Source organism: Malaclemys terrapin, chromosome 2 (genome assembly GCF_027887155.1).
Source record: "Malaclemys terrapin pileata isolate rMalTer1 chromosome 2, rMalTer1.hap1, whole genome shotgun sequence".
NCBI classification, from domain to species: Eukaryota; Metazoa; Chordata; order Testudines; family Emydidae; genus Malaclemys; species Malaclemys terrapin.
In genome coordinates this window covers 64413294-64428938 of record NC_071506.1, presented here as the reverse complement: position 1 = coordinate 64428938, position 15645 = coordinate 64413294, and the positions used below count along the sequence as shown (strand labels likewise).

General features: G+C 44.0%; 1 protein-coding gene across 1 annotated transcript in view; it reads left to right on the top strand.

The window, feature by feature from the left end:
* RAB2A (RAB2A, member RAS oncogene family) overlaps positions 1–15645 on the top strand; it is a 90978-nt gene that overhangs the window by 13921 nt on the left and 61412 nt on the right. Inside the window, exons 2-3 of the mRNA XM_054017827.1 lie at positions 11700–11771; positions 15210–15277. Coding sequence (XP_053873802.1) covers positions 11700–11771; positions 15210–15277 — 140 coding nt within the window. The remainder of the gene's footprint in view (positions 1–11699; positions 11772–15209; positions 15278–15645) is intronic.

The window sequence follows — 15645 nt, the reverse complement described above, 5'->3', positions numbered from 1 at the left end:
CCCCTTCCCCCAGCTTTCTTTCAAACCAAATAAAGTCACTATCATTTAAAAATCATTTATTCTTTATTAATAGATTAGAAAAAGAGGGAGGGAATCCGGGTGGTATTTGGGAGGAGGATTGCTGGGAAGGAAAAAGCCACAAAGAAAAGGTTAAAAAAATGACAGCCTTTTGCTTGGGCTGTCTACTGGGGTGGAATGGGAAGGTGTACGGAGCCTCCCCCCCCGCGTTCTTACACGTCTGGGTGAGGAGGATACGGAACATGGGGAGGGGGGAGGGTGGAACAGGGGCTGAAGCGGCAGTCTGTTTTCCAGCAGCCGTTCCTGAACCTCCACCAGACGCCGGAGCAGCCCCAGCATTGCATCCTTCATCCTCTGGTCTTCCTGCCGCCATCTCTCATCTCGATCGTCTCTCCTCTCCTCACGTTGGTCCCTCCTCTCCTCACGTTGGTCCCTCCTCTCCTCACGTTCACTGACTTCTTTCCTATACTTTGAAACTGTTTCCTTCCACTCATTCAGATGAGCTCTGTCACTCCTGCTGGATTGCATAATTTCAGAAAACATGTCCTCCCGCGTCTTCTTCTTACGACGCCTTATCTGTGATAACCTTCGGGATGGAGGAGGGAGGCTTGAGGAATTTGCAGCTGCTGTAGGGAGGGGAAAAAAGAGAGAATTGTTTTAAAAGCTACATTTTGCAGAACAATGCTTATACTCTTTCACGGTGACCAACACTGTTCACATTACATAGCACATGTGATTTCTGTGCAAGGTCGCATTTTGCCTCTTAATGCTGAGTGCTTGTGGCTTTGCTGCTAGAGATCACAGGTCTGGGCAACAGAATTCGGCTTGCATGCGGCCATGGTAAGCCATTGTTTTACAGCTTCTGCACCCTCCTTTCCCACATACCAAGCATAGCCTGTAGAGTGCTGCAGAAGCCTGGCCAATCTCAGCCAGTTGGGGGGGGGGCAGTGTGGGGGGGCTTGTCTGGGCCCCTTCAGGCAAGTAGAGTGCTGCGGTTTTTCTGTTAACATTCAGCAGCACCAGAAAACAAACTAACCCCCCCCCCGCCATGAATTCTCTGGGATGATCACGGTACCCCTCCCCCCACCGCATGGCTGGTATCAGGGAAGATCCCTGCAGGCACCAAACTACCCCCCCCCCGCCGCCGCCGCCCCCCCTCGCCATGAATTCTCTGGGATGATCACGGTACCCTCCCCCCACCGCGTGGCTGGTAACAGGGAAGAACCCTGCTAGCCAAACGCGGAAAACTTCAGGGCCAATTTCCCATCTGCGCTTGGCTAACTGCAGGGAAGGATTTATTTTCCGCCACAGGCAAACAGCCCAGTAGGAACGGCCACCTCTGTCCCCTTAATTAAGTTCCCGTATTTCAACCAGGTTACCAGGAGTGATATCACTCTCCTGAGGATTACACAACAAGATAAAGAACGGATGTTGCTTGAATGCCAGCAAACACCGGGACCATACGCTGCTAGGCTTTGTCAGGCAATGATACCAGATTACTTGCTGCAAGCATGGCGTGGTCAAGTGTCCTACCATGGAGGAGGGAATAAGGATGCACTGCCCAGAAACCTTCTGGCAAGGCTTTCGGAGTACCTCCAGGAGAGCTTCATGGAGATGTCCCTGGAGGATTTCCGCTCCATCCCCAGACACGTTAACAGACTTTTCCAGTAGCTACAGACTTTTCCAGTAGCTGAACTGACCGCGAATGCAAAGTCAGGCAAAGTAATCATTAAAAACCGTTTGCTTTTAAAACAAGTTTTATATTTTAAAAGGTAAACTCACCTGAGGTCCCTTCCATGGGGTCAGAGTCTTGGGTACTGGCTTGGGAGGCTTGGGAGGGTACTTCAGTCAGGGTGAGAAAAAGATCCTGGCTGTTGGGGAGAATGGAGTGCTGTGTGCTCTCTGCAAGCTCATCCTCCTCCTCCTCCTCCTCTACCCCATCGGCAGAATCCTCAGGCGTCGAGACTATCCCCGACCCAGAATCCACGAACAAAGGTGGGGTAGTGGTGGCAGCCCCCCCTAGAATTGCATGCAGCTCGGCGTAGTAGCGGCATGTCCGCGGCTCTGACCCGGAGCGACCGTTTGCCTCCTTTGTTTTTTGATAGGCTTGTCTGAGCTCCTTGACCTTCACGCGGCACTGCTCAGAGTCCCTATTGTGGCCTCTCTCCATCATGCCCTTGGAAATTTTTTCAAAAGTTTTTGCATTTCGTCTTTTAGAACGAAGTTCTGCAAGCACTGAATCCTCTCCCCATACAGCGATCAGATCCAGTACCTCCCTCACGGTCCATGCTGGTGCTCTTTTTCGATTATCAGCCTGCATGGTTACCTGTGCTGATGAGGTATCTGTGGTCACCTGTGCTCTCCATGCTGGGCAAACAGGAAATGAAGTTCAAATGTTCGCGGGGCTTTTCCTGTCTACCTGGCCAGTGCATCCGAGTTCGGATTGCTGTCCAGAGCGGTCACAATGATGCACTGTGGGATAGCTCCCGGAGGCCAATACCATCGAATTGCGGCCACACTAACCCTAATTCGAATTGCTAAAATCGATTTTGGCGCTACTCCGCTCGTTGGGGTGGAGTACAGAAATCGATTTAAAGGGCCCTTTACATCGAATTAAATGGCGTCGTTGTGTGGACGGTTACAGGGTTAATTCGAATTAAAGCTGATAAATCCGAATTAAAGTCGTAGTGTAGACCAGGCCTTAGTTTCTCTTTTCTAATGGTTCCTAATATTGTTAGTTTTTTTGACTGCCGCTGGATATTGAGCAGATGTTCTCAGAGAACTATCCATGATGACTCCAAGATCTTTCTTGAGTGGTAGCAGCTAATTTAGAACCCATCATTTTGTATGTATAGTTTGGATTGTTTTCCAGTGTGCACTACTTTGCACTTATCAACACTGAATTTCATCTGCCATTTTGTTGCCCAGTCACCCAGTTTTGTGAAATTCTTTTGTAATTATTCGCAGTCAGCTTTGGACTTAATGATCTTGAATAAGTTAGTGTCATCTGCACTGTTTACTCTTTTTCCAGATCATTTATGAACATGTTGAACAGCACTGGTCCCAATATAGATCTCATTTATCACTTCGTAGTTTGAAAACTGGCCATTTGTTCCTACCCTCTCTTTAAACCAGTTACTGATCCATGAGAGGACCTTCTGTCTTGTCCCATGACTGCTTACTTTGCTTAAGAACTTTTGGTGTGGGACCTTATGACAGGTTTTCTGGAAGTCCAGGTACATTATATCAATTGAATCACACCTGTTGACACTCTCAAAGAATTCTAATAGATTGGTGAGGCATGATTTCCCTTTACAAAAGCCATGTTGACTCTTCCCCAACATATCATGTTAATCTATGTGTCTGATAATTCTGTTGTGTACTATAGTTTCAGCTAATTTGCTTGTTACTGAAGTTAGGCCTACTGGCCTGTGGTTGCCAGAATGGCCTCTGGAGCCTTTTTTAAAAACAGGAATTACATTAGTTGTCTGCTGGTCATCTGGTACAGGGGCTGATTTAAACAATAGGTTATATAACATAGTTGGTAGTTCTGTGATTTCACATTTGAGTTCCTTCAGAACTCTTGGGTGGATACTATCTGGTCCTGGTGACTCATTACTGTTTAATCATTTTGTTGCAAAATTTCCTTTATTGACACCTCAATTTGGGACAGTTCCTCAGGATTGTCACTCAAAAAGAATGGTTCAGGTATGGGAATCTCCCTCACATACTCTGCAATGAAGACTGATGCAAAGATTTCATTTAGTTTCTCAATGGCCTTGTCTTCCTTAAGTTCTCCGTTAGCACCTTTATCGTCCAGTTCCCCCACTGATTGTTTGGCAGGCTTTCTGCTTCTGGTGTACTTCAAAAGTTTTTTTGTTTTTGTTTTTAGTTTGTGTCTTTAGCTATTTGCTCCTCAAATTCTTCTTTGGCCTGCCTAATTATACTTTTATGCTTGACTCGCCAGAGTTTGTTCCTTTCTATTTTCCTCGGTAGTATTTGATTTCAAATTTTTAAAGGATACCTTTTTGCCTTTAATCGCCTTGTTTACTCTGCTGTTTAGCTATGATTGCATTTTTTGCTGTTCTTACTGTTTTTTTTAATTAATTTTAATTTGGGGTATGTGTTTAGTTTGAGCTTATATTATGGTGTTTTTAAATAATTTCCTTGCAGGCATTTCACTCTTGTGATTGTTTGTAGGGTGTAGGTATCTAAAAAGGTGTCATAAGGAGGAGGGAGAAAACTTGTTCACCTTAGCCTCTAAGGATAGAACAAGAAGCAGTGGGCTTAACCTGCAGCAAGGAAGGTCTAGGCTGGACATTAGGAAAAAGTTCCTAACTGTCAGGGTGGTTAAACACTGGAATAAATTGCCTAGGGAAGTTGTGGAATCTCCATCTCTGGAGATATTTAAGAATAGGTTAGATAAATGTCTATCAGGGATGGTCTAGACAGTATTTGGTCCTGCCATGCGGGCAGGGGACTGGACTCGATGACCTCTCGAGGTCCCTTCCAGTCCTAGAGTCTATGAATCTATGTTGCTTTGCAGTGTTCTTTTTGCTTTCACTTAATAGAATAAAGATTGTTTTCAAACAAACGCAATTCTTGTATTAAAAGACAACAACCAGAGGAGAGAGTTAAATGAAAAAAATGATCAGCAATGAGGGGAATGGGGAAAGGGAAGGTCTGAGGAGGAGGGGTCCCGGGATGGCTACAGATTTGTGTATGTCCAGGGTTCATACCCAACCTTCTCCTTTGGAGTACAATGCAGTGGGTGCTGTACTTCAGCAGGGCCAAACTACAGAGGGATGGGTGTTGAGTGCAGTGGGTAGTGGGAGGCTACAGTGCTGGACTGTGAGGAGGGAGAAGTGGAATGCTGTTGGTAGAGAGTGGAGCCAGGAGGTTAATAATAGTGTGTTGGCGGTGTGTTTGAGGTGCAGGGGAAAGAGTTTTGCGACAGCAGCTGCAGGGGAGGGCAGATGTGGAGCTGCTCGGTTTGAAGAGCTAGTATCATAGAATATCAGGGTTGGAAGGGACCTCAGGAGGTCATCTAGTCCAACCCCCTGCTCAAAGCAGGACCAATCCCCAACTAAATCGTCCCAGCCAGGGCTTTGTCAAGCCTGACCTTAAAAACCTCTAAGGAAGGAGATTCGATCACCTCCCTAGGTAACCCATTCCAGTGCTACACCAGCCTCCTAGTGAAAAAGTTTTTCCTAATATCCAACCTGAACCTCCCCCACTGCAACTTGAGACCGATACTCCTTGTTCTGTCATCTGGTACCACTGAGAACAGTCTAGATCCATCCTCTTTGGAACCCCCTTTGAAAGCAGCTATCAAATCCCCCCTCGTTCTTCTCTTCTGCAGACTAAACAATCCCAGTTCCCTCAGCCTCTCCTCATAAGTCATGTGCTCCAGCCTCCTAATCATTTTTGTTGCCCTCTGCTGGACTCTTTCCAATTTTTTCCACATCCTTCTTGTAGTGTGGGGCCCAAAACTGGACACAGGACTCCAGATGAGGCCTCACCAATGCAGAATAGAGAGGAATGATCACATTCCTTGATCTGCTGGCAATGCCCCTACTTATACAGCCCAAAATGCCATTAGTCTTCTTGGCAACAAGGGCACACTGTTGACTCATATCCAGCTTCTCATCCACTGTAACCCCTAGGTCCTTTTCTGCAGAACTGCTGCCTAGCCATTCGGTCCCTAGTCTGTAGCAGTGCATGGGATTCTTCCGTCTTAAGTGCAGGACTCTGCACTTGTCCTTGTTGAACCTTGTCAGATTTCTTTTGGCCCAGTCCTCTAATTTGTCTAGTTCCCTCTGTATCCTATCTCTACCCTCCAGCATATCTACCACTCCTCCCAGTTTAGTGTCATCTGCAAACTTGCTGAGGGTGCCATTCTCCAGATCATTAATGAAGATATTGAACAAAACCGGCCCCAGGACCGACCCTTGGGGTACTCCGCTTGATACCGGCTGCCAACTAGACATGGAGCCATTGATCACTACCCGTTGAGCTTGATGATTTAGCAAACTTTCTATCCACCTTCTAGTCCATTCATCCAGCCCATACTTCTTTAACTTGCTGGCAAGAATACTGTGGGAGACACTAACAAAAGCATTGCTAAAGTCAAGGAATAACACGTCCACTGCTTTTCCCTCATCCACAGAGCCAGTTATCTTGTCATAGAAGGCAATTAGGTTAGTCAGGCATGACTTTCCCTTGGTGAATCCATGCTGACTGTTCCTGATCACTTTCCTCTCCTCTGAGTGCTTCAGAATTGATTTCTTGAGGACCCGCTCCATGATTTTTCCAGGGCCTGAGGTGAGGTTGACTGGCCTGTAGTTCCCCGGATCCTCCTCCTTCCCTTTTTTAAAGATGGGCACTACATTAGCTTTTTTCCAGTCATCCGGGACCTCCCCCAATCACTATGAGTTTTCAAAGATAATGGTAATGGCTCTGCAATCACGTCTGCTAACTCCTTTAGCACCCTCGGATGCAGCGCATCCGGCCCCATGGACTTGTGCTTGTCCAGCTTTTCTAAATAGTCCTGAACCACTTCTTTCTCCGCATAGGGCTGGTCACCTTTTTCCCCATGCTGTGCTGCCCAGTGCAGCAGTGTGAGAGCTGACCTTGTTCGTGAAGACAGAGGCAAAAAAATCATTGAGTACCTTAGCTTTTTCCACATCCCTCCCTCATTCAGTAAGGGGGCCCACACTTTCCTTGACTTTCTTCTTGTTGCTAACATACCTGAAGCAACCCTTTTTATTACTCTTAACATCTCTTGCCAGCTGCAACTCCAAGTGTGCTTTGGTCTTCCTGATTTCACTTCTGCATGCCTGAGCAATATTTTTATACTCCTCCTCCCTGGTCATTTGTCCAGTCTTCCACTTCTTGTAAGCTTCTTTTTTGTGTTTAAGATCAGCAAGGATTTCACTGTTAAGCCAAGCTGGTCGCCTGCCATATTTACTATTCTTTCTACACATCGGGATGGTTTGTTCCTGCAACCTCAATAAGGATTCTTTAAAATACAGCCAGTTCTCCTGGACTCTTTTTCCCCTCATGCTATTCTCCCAGGGGATCCTGCCTATCGGTTCCCTGAGGGAGTCAAAGTCTGCTTTTCTGAAGTCCAGGGTCCATATTCTGCTGCTCTCCTTTCTTCCTTGTGTCAGGATCCTGAACTTGACCATCTCATGGTCACTGCCTCCCAGGTTCCCGTCCACTTTTGCTTCCCCTACTAATTCTTCGCTGTTTGTGAGCAGCAGGTCAAGAAGAGCTCTTCCCCTAGTTGGTTCCTCCAGCACTTGCACCAGGAAATTGTCCCCTACATTTTCCAAAAACTTCCTGGAGTGTCTGTGCACCACTGTATTGCTCTACCAGCAGAGATCAAGCCTCTGATCTAGTAACTTCTGTTAGTTGCCGGAAGAAAGCCTCGTCCACCTCACCCCCCTGGTCTGGTGGTCTATAGCAGACTCCCACCACAACATCACCCTTGTTGCTCACACTTCTAAACTTAATCCAGAGACACTCAGGTTTTTCTGCAGTTTCATACCAGAGCTCTGAGCAGTCATACTGCTCTCTTACATACAATGCAAGTCCCCCACCTTTTCTGCCCTGCCTGTCCTTCCTGAACAGTTTATATCCATCCATGCCAGTACTCCAGTCATGGGAGTTATCCCACCAAGTCTCTGTTATTCCAATCACATCATAGTTCCTTGAATGTGCCAGGACTTCTAGTTCTTCCTGCTTGTTTCCCAGACTTCTTGTATTTGTGTATAGGCGCTTAAGATAACTCGCTGATCATCCCACTTCCTCAGTCTGAGTCAGGAGTCCTCCCCTCTTGCGCTCTCCTGCTCGTGCTTCCTCCCAGTATCCCACTTACGTTAGGGCTTTGGTCTCCTTCTCCCGGTGAACTTAGTTTAAAGTCCTCCTCACTAGGTTAGCCAGCCTGCTTGCGAAGATCCTCTTCCCTCTCTTCGTTAGGTGGCGCTCGTCTCTGCCTAGCACTCCTTCTTGGAACACCATCCTGTGGTCAAAGAATCCAAAGCCTTCTTTCCAACACCATCTGCGTAGCCATTTGTTGACTTCCACGATTCGACAGTCTCTACCCAGGCCTTTTCCTTCCACAGGGAGGATGGACGAGAACACCACTTGCCCCTCAAACTCCTTTATCCTTCTTCCCTGAGCCATGTAGTCTGCAGTGATCTGCTCAAGGTTATTCTTGGCAGTATCATTGTTGCCCACGTGGAGAAGCAGGAAGGGGTAGCAATCCGAGGGCTTGATGAGTCTCAGCAGTCTCTCCGTCAAATCGTGAATCCTAGCTCCTGGTAAGCAGCACACTTCTCGGCTGAAGCGTGTCCACGTGGCGCTCTTAAGTGTCCTTTTTCTTGGTGGCAGAGTGCATCATAACCTCACGGAGAAAGTCCTCCTTAGTTCTTCTTGGCCGCTTTCTAATTCTGCACAGCCATTCTGCCGCCGATAACAAAGAGGGAGGCTGGGCTCCCAAGATCATCTCTGTGAAATTTAAATGCAACATTTTACAGAAGCAATATTGTTTGCAACACAGACAACACTGATTTAGTGCTTTAAAACACAGCCAGTACTCTCACACCTGTCACTAACTGGCTGACCCCAGGCAAGCACACATGAGCCACAAAACCCCCAAAATGGTGAGTAGTTGCAGGGTCAGTGTAAATCACTCTTCCTGTACCCTGCTGTACACTGGGCACGTGGCTCTTGGGGAGAGCCAGCACTGTAGGGGGGGGCCTAATAATCATTCCTGTTAACACACTTTCCACAGGAGGTGATCATTATGGAAGATATCTCACTGCTGAGGGTGAGCAGGGAATCAAGGGGAGGGTCTTCTCCAAGTCTCCGGCTTCCGCCCTGGCACCTATGCGGCTCTCTTGTGTACAGCAACTGTTCTCCCATCCGTCCCTCCGTGATGGCACAGTGACGCGGGAAAGTTACTATTAATGGGGCAAGAAACAAAGCAGTACTGCCTAGGAATCTGTGGCAGTGGATTGCCCATTATCTCTGCAGGAGTTTTCTGGAGATTCCCATGAAGTGAGGGAGTCTATCAACAGTCTGTTCTGCCACTCAGACTGTGCATGCGGTGGGATACAAGCCTGCTTTCTGCAACGCTCCTATCCCCAACAACTTGCTTCAGCAATTCACAAAATCAGATCCACTTACTAGGGGCCTTCTCTCCTGTTTGCACTTTTTCAAGATACAACTGCTGTGAGTAGCTAGGCTCCTCCAGGGTAGAAAAGAACTCCTGGTTGCATGCATCTTTGGCCAGCGAGTCATCCTCTGCCTCTGGGTCCTCTTCCTCCTCTTCGTCCAAGATTTCCTCCTCCTGGCTCGATCCATTCTCAACTGGCACGCGAGCCAGCAAAGTATCCACAGGGTCCTTCGCAGTGGAGGTGGGGTCGCCACCGAGTATCGCATCCAGCTCTTTGTAGAACCGGCAGCTTTTACCCTACACTGCAATTTGTCCCAGTCATGGCCCCTTTCTATCATGCATCATGAAATCTGTCCATAGGTATCATAATTCCTACAGCTGGAGCGCAGCTGGGACTGCACGACCTCCTCTCCCCAAATGCCGATGAGGTCCAGCAGCTCGGCATTGCTCCAAGTGGGGGATCGCCTGGTGCGTGGAGCAGGCATGGCCACCTGGAAAGATGCGCTGAGACCACTGCATGAATCACAGAGCAAACAGGAAGGGGACTTTCAAATTTGCAAAGGCATGTACGGTGTGGGGCTGAGGGTTGGTCACCTGAGGGCTGGGCAGTAGCATTCAAACCGATGACCAGAGAGGTGAGAACTGGTATTGTGGGATACCTCCGAGAGGCCAATCACAGCGCTGTAAGTGCCACAGTGTCTACATTAGCATCTCAACGCTGTAGCCCCGGCGCAGAAAGCTGTATGCCTCTCAAGGTGGTTTTTTAGAGCGCCAGAACTGTGCAGTTTCCGCACACTAAGTGGCTTGGCAGTGTGTACACCTTGGGAGTTACCGCGCAGAAAGCTGCTTTACTGTGCAGAAACTTTCCAGTGTAAACAAGGCTTTAGTTTCATTCTCCTGCTGCTTAGTAAGTCTGAGCAGTAGCAGAGTGACTACAGCTGTCTGCAGATTTAGGAAGACAAAAATACATTGTTTTATATTCGATTCAATTTAGAAGGATATCTTAACCATAAATTCTAGAAATTTTATTAATTTGAAATCCCAAATTCAGCAGAAATTGATGGCTTGAGCCTCCTATGTTCTCCAGGAAAAACTTCCCCCTTACCATAAATGATTTTTTCAAGCTGTGGTTTAAACTGCCTAATAGTGTCACTTTGTTTAGCTAAGTCTGAATTAATTTTCAATCTGAATACATTGCTACAAAGGAACAAGGACAAGACTTGTGTGAAAGCTTGATCAGCGACATAGTTAGCAACTCAGACCTTTAGACTGTTGCATTTTAGGCTTGTATTAACATCATAGAGGGATTTCATTTCCAACAAGGATACTTTACGAAAAGTCTTCCTGTGACTTTAATTAGACAAGCTACTTTTCTCTACCCTGATGTGTACAGTTGCTGTGATTCCTACAGGCAAAATGCTTGGAGGATTTCAGATGACTGTATAAATCTATTAATAAAAATATTTGTTCCTAGCCAGCTGGAAATATTGACAACTAATTTAATGAAAAACTGCAACCAAGTGTTAACTAGGGAATCTTGCCACTTAACTGTCCCCCTCTATCCCTTTCTGAGAGACTTCATACCTCTTGCATTTAAATTTGCCTCAGTTTTTACCTATTTACATCCTCCTGATATTTTTGATTATAACTAGCTGAATTATGTAACTAAAGCAAAATACCACATTTCCTAGAAGTGTGTAAAACTTAAAGAAAAGAAAGCTGAAAGGTCCGTGTTCTACACTGTTGGCAGGCAGCAGCTGTGTCTGCTGATGAAGTTATGTCTTTATATAACTTAAGTGCATTTTTTTCTGGACCTTCTACTTTGTGGTATCATTCTTATGGCCTTGTTCTGCTATAATGCAACAAAATCTTGTAAAAGTGTTAGTGATTTTGCCGTCCCATTCATGTAGGCTGTTCAATTACATTCCCTCTGTTCTGCCCCCACCGCCAGGATCGCTATCCCAGACACACTGAAAAATCACTGTAGGATTGGAGTTCCTGGTGTGCTCTGCTTTTTCTCTGTTTGGTAGGTTGTCAATCAGATTATTCTGGCCACATTTTAAAGGTAGCAGGCATGTATCTGGCAATATGTAAGCAGCATGAAGGAAGGGATATGGAAGAGCGAAAGGTAAAAGTGCAAATGGAAGTGATAGAGAAACTATTTGTAGGGTACTGAGAGGGCAAAGTGCCATTCACATTACAGTATGAGAGAATGAAAGATAAAGTGTATTATTTTAACTGTTAATCTTAAAATTGTGGTCATTTTCCAGACACTCACTTGTGAATTTTTTAAAAATATGTAAGACAAGGATATAATTATATTCTAATATAATATGACTTGGATAAACAAATGTCAGGTCCTGTATATCAAAATGGGGTCTAATGATAAATTGTCTAATGATGTATATTGTTTTAAATGAGTTATAAATTAGTTTTTAATTGCGGCAGCTTAAGTAAAGTTTTTGAATTTGCTTGAAGAAAATATTCTCTCTTTCAGGTGTTGGGAAATCATGTTTATTGTTACAGTTTACAGACAAAAGGTTTCAACCAGTGCATGACCTAACTATTGGTAAGTTCTTTCTATTAAATATTCTATTCAAAAGGTATTTAAAAATAAGGATATATTTTTAAGGGTGATGGACAGCTAGGTGCCTCAACATGTTGGCTATGGGTTGTATATCCTTTCACTTAATTGCTGTTTTTTTTTATTGTGGCACAAATCGTATATCTTTGCTGTCTGCTGGCTATATCATAACTGATGTGAAATAAGATGCTAATCCAGTTCTTAGTGGGCAAATATTCACATCACAAAAGTGCTCCACATTCATAATTTGCAACCTCCTTGGCTGCCTCTGCAGGAAGGCCATAGATTGAGTGGGCATAGAAACTGGTCAGGCTTGAAGCACATTAGTAGAATGATGTGCAGAGCTTGCATTTGCTCAGTGGGTCAGACTTCAGTCTCCAGGGCACTCTGCCATTTGCCATGAGCATAAAATTAAGATTAAAAACAAAGCAGACTTCAACAAATAAAAACTTTTGTGTTTACTAGATGAGAAATTGTATAGAGTTTCCTGATGGCAAAAGGTTGAATTGTGGATATAATTATCACCTGGAAGGGGAAGGTTTGAGGCCTGGTTGTGCAGCTGGACGGACATGATGGGGAGGTTGCATGTGTAAGAGGTGTGTCTGATGGTGGGAGAGGTAAATGAAATGAGTGAGTTGGGAGGGAATGTATTAGCTGTGACTTGACTTCGATTTTTTCATATGAAACAAATTTTCATTTTTTACTTTCCACTGTGAAGCAGATGGATACTTCTGATGCATGGTATGGGAAGTAATTTTTCTCTTGTGGAGAAGGCTGGTCTTCAGATGAGTTTTATTTAAGCTATGCTTGAACAGGCACCAGCCAATAATAAAATTGCAGAATCTTTTAACTACAATTTAGGTTATTTCAAGGTCCCTGTTAAGGTAGTGTCCACAATTATGCTCAGCCTTGCACAGGACGGACAACATGAGTCTGTACCCACTTTTGCTTTCCACTCTCTAGCATAGTTTCTCTTAGATTAATGAAGCTCCTCTCCTGTGGGAGTACTTAAAATGGACAAGTGCAAAACAAACAACCGTTCCTCTTTTAGCAGAACAGTGCAAGATGGTCTGTCTCTTGACAGACCTCCCAGTCGTTGTACGCAGCTGTCTCTGAAGTACTTCAAACTGTCAGCCTTAGCAGCAGCTTTGTTCCCCCTAGTTTTGGAACCAGGTAGGTTGCTTGAATAAAGAACCAGGACTTGTCTTTGGAAGCAGACTTCTTGTCATCTCTCTTTCAAGACCAGGGCAGTCATGTATGTCAAATCTTGAATAAGATTCATGCATTTGCCACCCTGTCACGTATTTCTGCAGCTAGCTGGATTCTCCTGTTCCCATCTGAGTGATGGTAAAGAGCTGCGGTTCCCATGATGACTACAGTGCCTGCTCTGCCTACCTCACCAGCAGCCAGCATTGGAGACCTGGGAGAAGGCAGTTGCTGACAGGAAGGGTGTCGGGGGAGGGGGTTGGGGGTGAGATCTGGAGTTGTTAAAATGTCTGGGCCTATAGAAGGACAAAATGGGGGATAGGAACAGAACTTAAGAGCCTGATGGGTAAAGGAAAGAATGGGAAGAGTTTGCCCCAGGTACCCTACCCACCCACCACAATTCTCTCAGGCTATGCCACCCACGTGTACTTTCTCCCAGCATGCTTTTACTATGTTAACCAATTGTAGTTAATAAAATAGCAATACTTGGTCAGTCATTTTGCTGTGAGCATAATATATTTATTAAACTAAATATTTCCACTGTCATACTGTTTAAATATTAATATCTAGTACTATAGTAAATGAAACAACGACTTCACACTACTTGGCTCTTTCGGGTAAAGTTGATTTGCTAATTTGGCTCCTGAACCACTGAGGTCTAAGTATCACTGCTATAGAAAGAGACTTAGGCTGCGATTTTCAAATGTACCCTGGGTATTAAAGTTCCAACTTTCAATGGGATTTGGTGTATAACTTCCTTAAGCTCCTTTGAAAATCCCACCCTTGCGTGTCTGCAGACACTAGCCAAAATTTTCAAATTGAGTGCCTAAAACTAAACTACTAAATCCTTATTTTCCAGTAGTAGTGAGTACCTGCAGAACCCATTGACTTTGTTATGACAGTGAGAGTTCAGCAACTTTAAAAGTAAGATCACTTCTATTTAGGGGCCTAACCCTGAGTTGAGGAGCATAATCTGACACCCAAGTTTGAAAACTTTTCCCACAGTATTTACCAGAACTGTTGAAGCATCTGTTGTTAAGAAATAGTCCTGTGCTTATGTACTGAAGAAATGCCCCAGATCCCATCTTGTTGAGCGTACATGGCACATCAACAAGTCTCTTTCACATGTAAATAGTGCTGCTCAGGTGGGCTAATCTTTTGCTGTTATGATGTGTTAGTACTATTGGTACAGTTTATGATGTTTGTTAAACTGGCCTGTTAAGGAGCTGTATTTCACGGACTATGGTCACTTTCACAATCTCTTACACTCACCAATAAACATTGCCAACTTAATCCAACCTTGAGTAAAATTCATTTATTTTTCAAACTAATCTCATTTTTACCAGGTTGTTTTTGTTTTTATTTTGGGTATTTAGCAGTTATAGTGGGAGAAGCTAACGGGAGCCTTGAGATACTTTGATTAGTGCTCAACATTTCTACAATTTTACTTTGATTCATCAAGCTGTTAAATTGTAATATAAGCACAAACTTCTCTAGTTAGAAATTGACCCTGTCCGTCAAAAAAGAAACTATTTACTGTTGAGAAACTATGAAATTCTTTACAGATATCGATTATACAGTGTTAGCAATATTTACTTCATGCTTTTATTGCTGTACTAACGACAAATGGTCAGAATTTTTACTTTGTCTTTGTTACTGTTTGAATTTCTGTGGTTTAGCCTTGCTTATTTAAAATGTGTATGAATCTATATTTTGAAAAAGTAATGAAAATCAACATTAATTAGAGCATTCCAGTAACAATCTTGGGTATAGAGAACAAAAATGAGTAGGGTTGTATGTTTATCTTTAATTTCCTGTGTAAGCCTAAACAGACACATGGGTGGTTTGTTTGTTTTTCACCCACGTGAACTAAGGAAACACCTTTTTATTAAGACTTTTGGAAGATTTAGAAAAAGCAATGCATGTTTAAAGCATTAAAAGCAATATAGGAAAGCAATTAGAGCAATGGTTCTCAACCTGTTTACCATTGTGGGCTGCATATGTAGCTCTCTGTGTGGCCCTGAGCTGTAGCTGTGTGCTGATTGGGCTGTGTGTTGAGAACCACTAAACTAAAGTATAATATAAAGTAAAAGTGCACTGCAAGGTTGCTTCCTATGGTTACTAAGTTGAGTTAAGTCTACCCCACCTGTTTAATTTCATGTTGGATAGATTTTTCCCTCTTGGGTAGTAACACTGTAACTCTTAAAATCTCTTCAGGTGTAGAATTTGGTGCTCGAATGATAACAATTGATGGAAAACAGATAAAACTTCAGATATGGGATACGGTAAGCATAATAAAAACGTGTTCTTTGTATATACATTTAAATGCATTTATTTTCTGTAAAGATTAAATATTCACTATGGTTCCTCTAAATTTTTATATTCAAAGTACTTAAAAATTGTGCAGTTTTTGCTGTTAAATGAATTGAGCACTGTAACTCTTAGGAACAAAGACAAAACTCCATAAGAAGATGGGAAGGAATATGTAATAAGTACTTGCTAGGTATAAAATGTATCTCTAGCAGTACCTCTGAAGCATGTTGTGGCGGTGTGAACCTTTCATAGATATGAAATCATTTTTTCCTGTGTATTTAAAGAGAGTTGCTGCATTTTTAATATTCAGTTTTGTTTCATTATGAGGATAACCAATTTA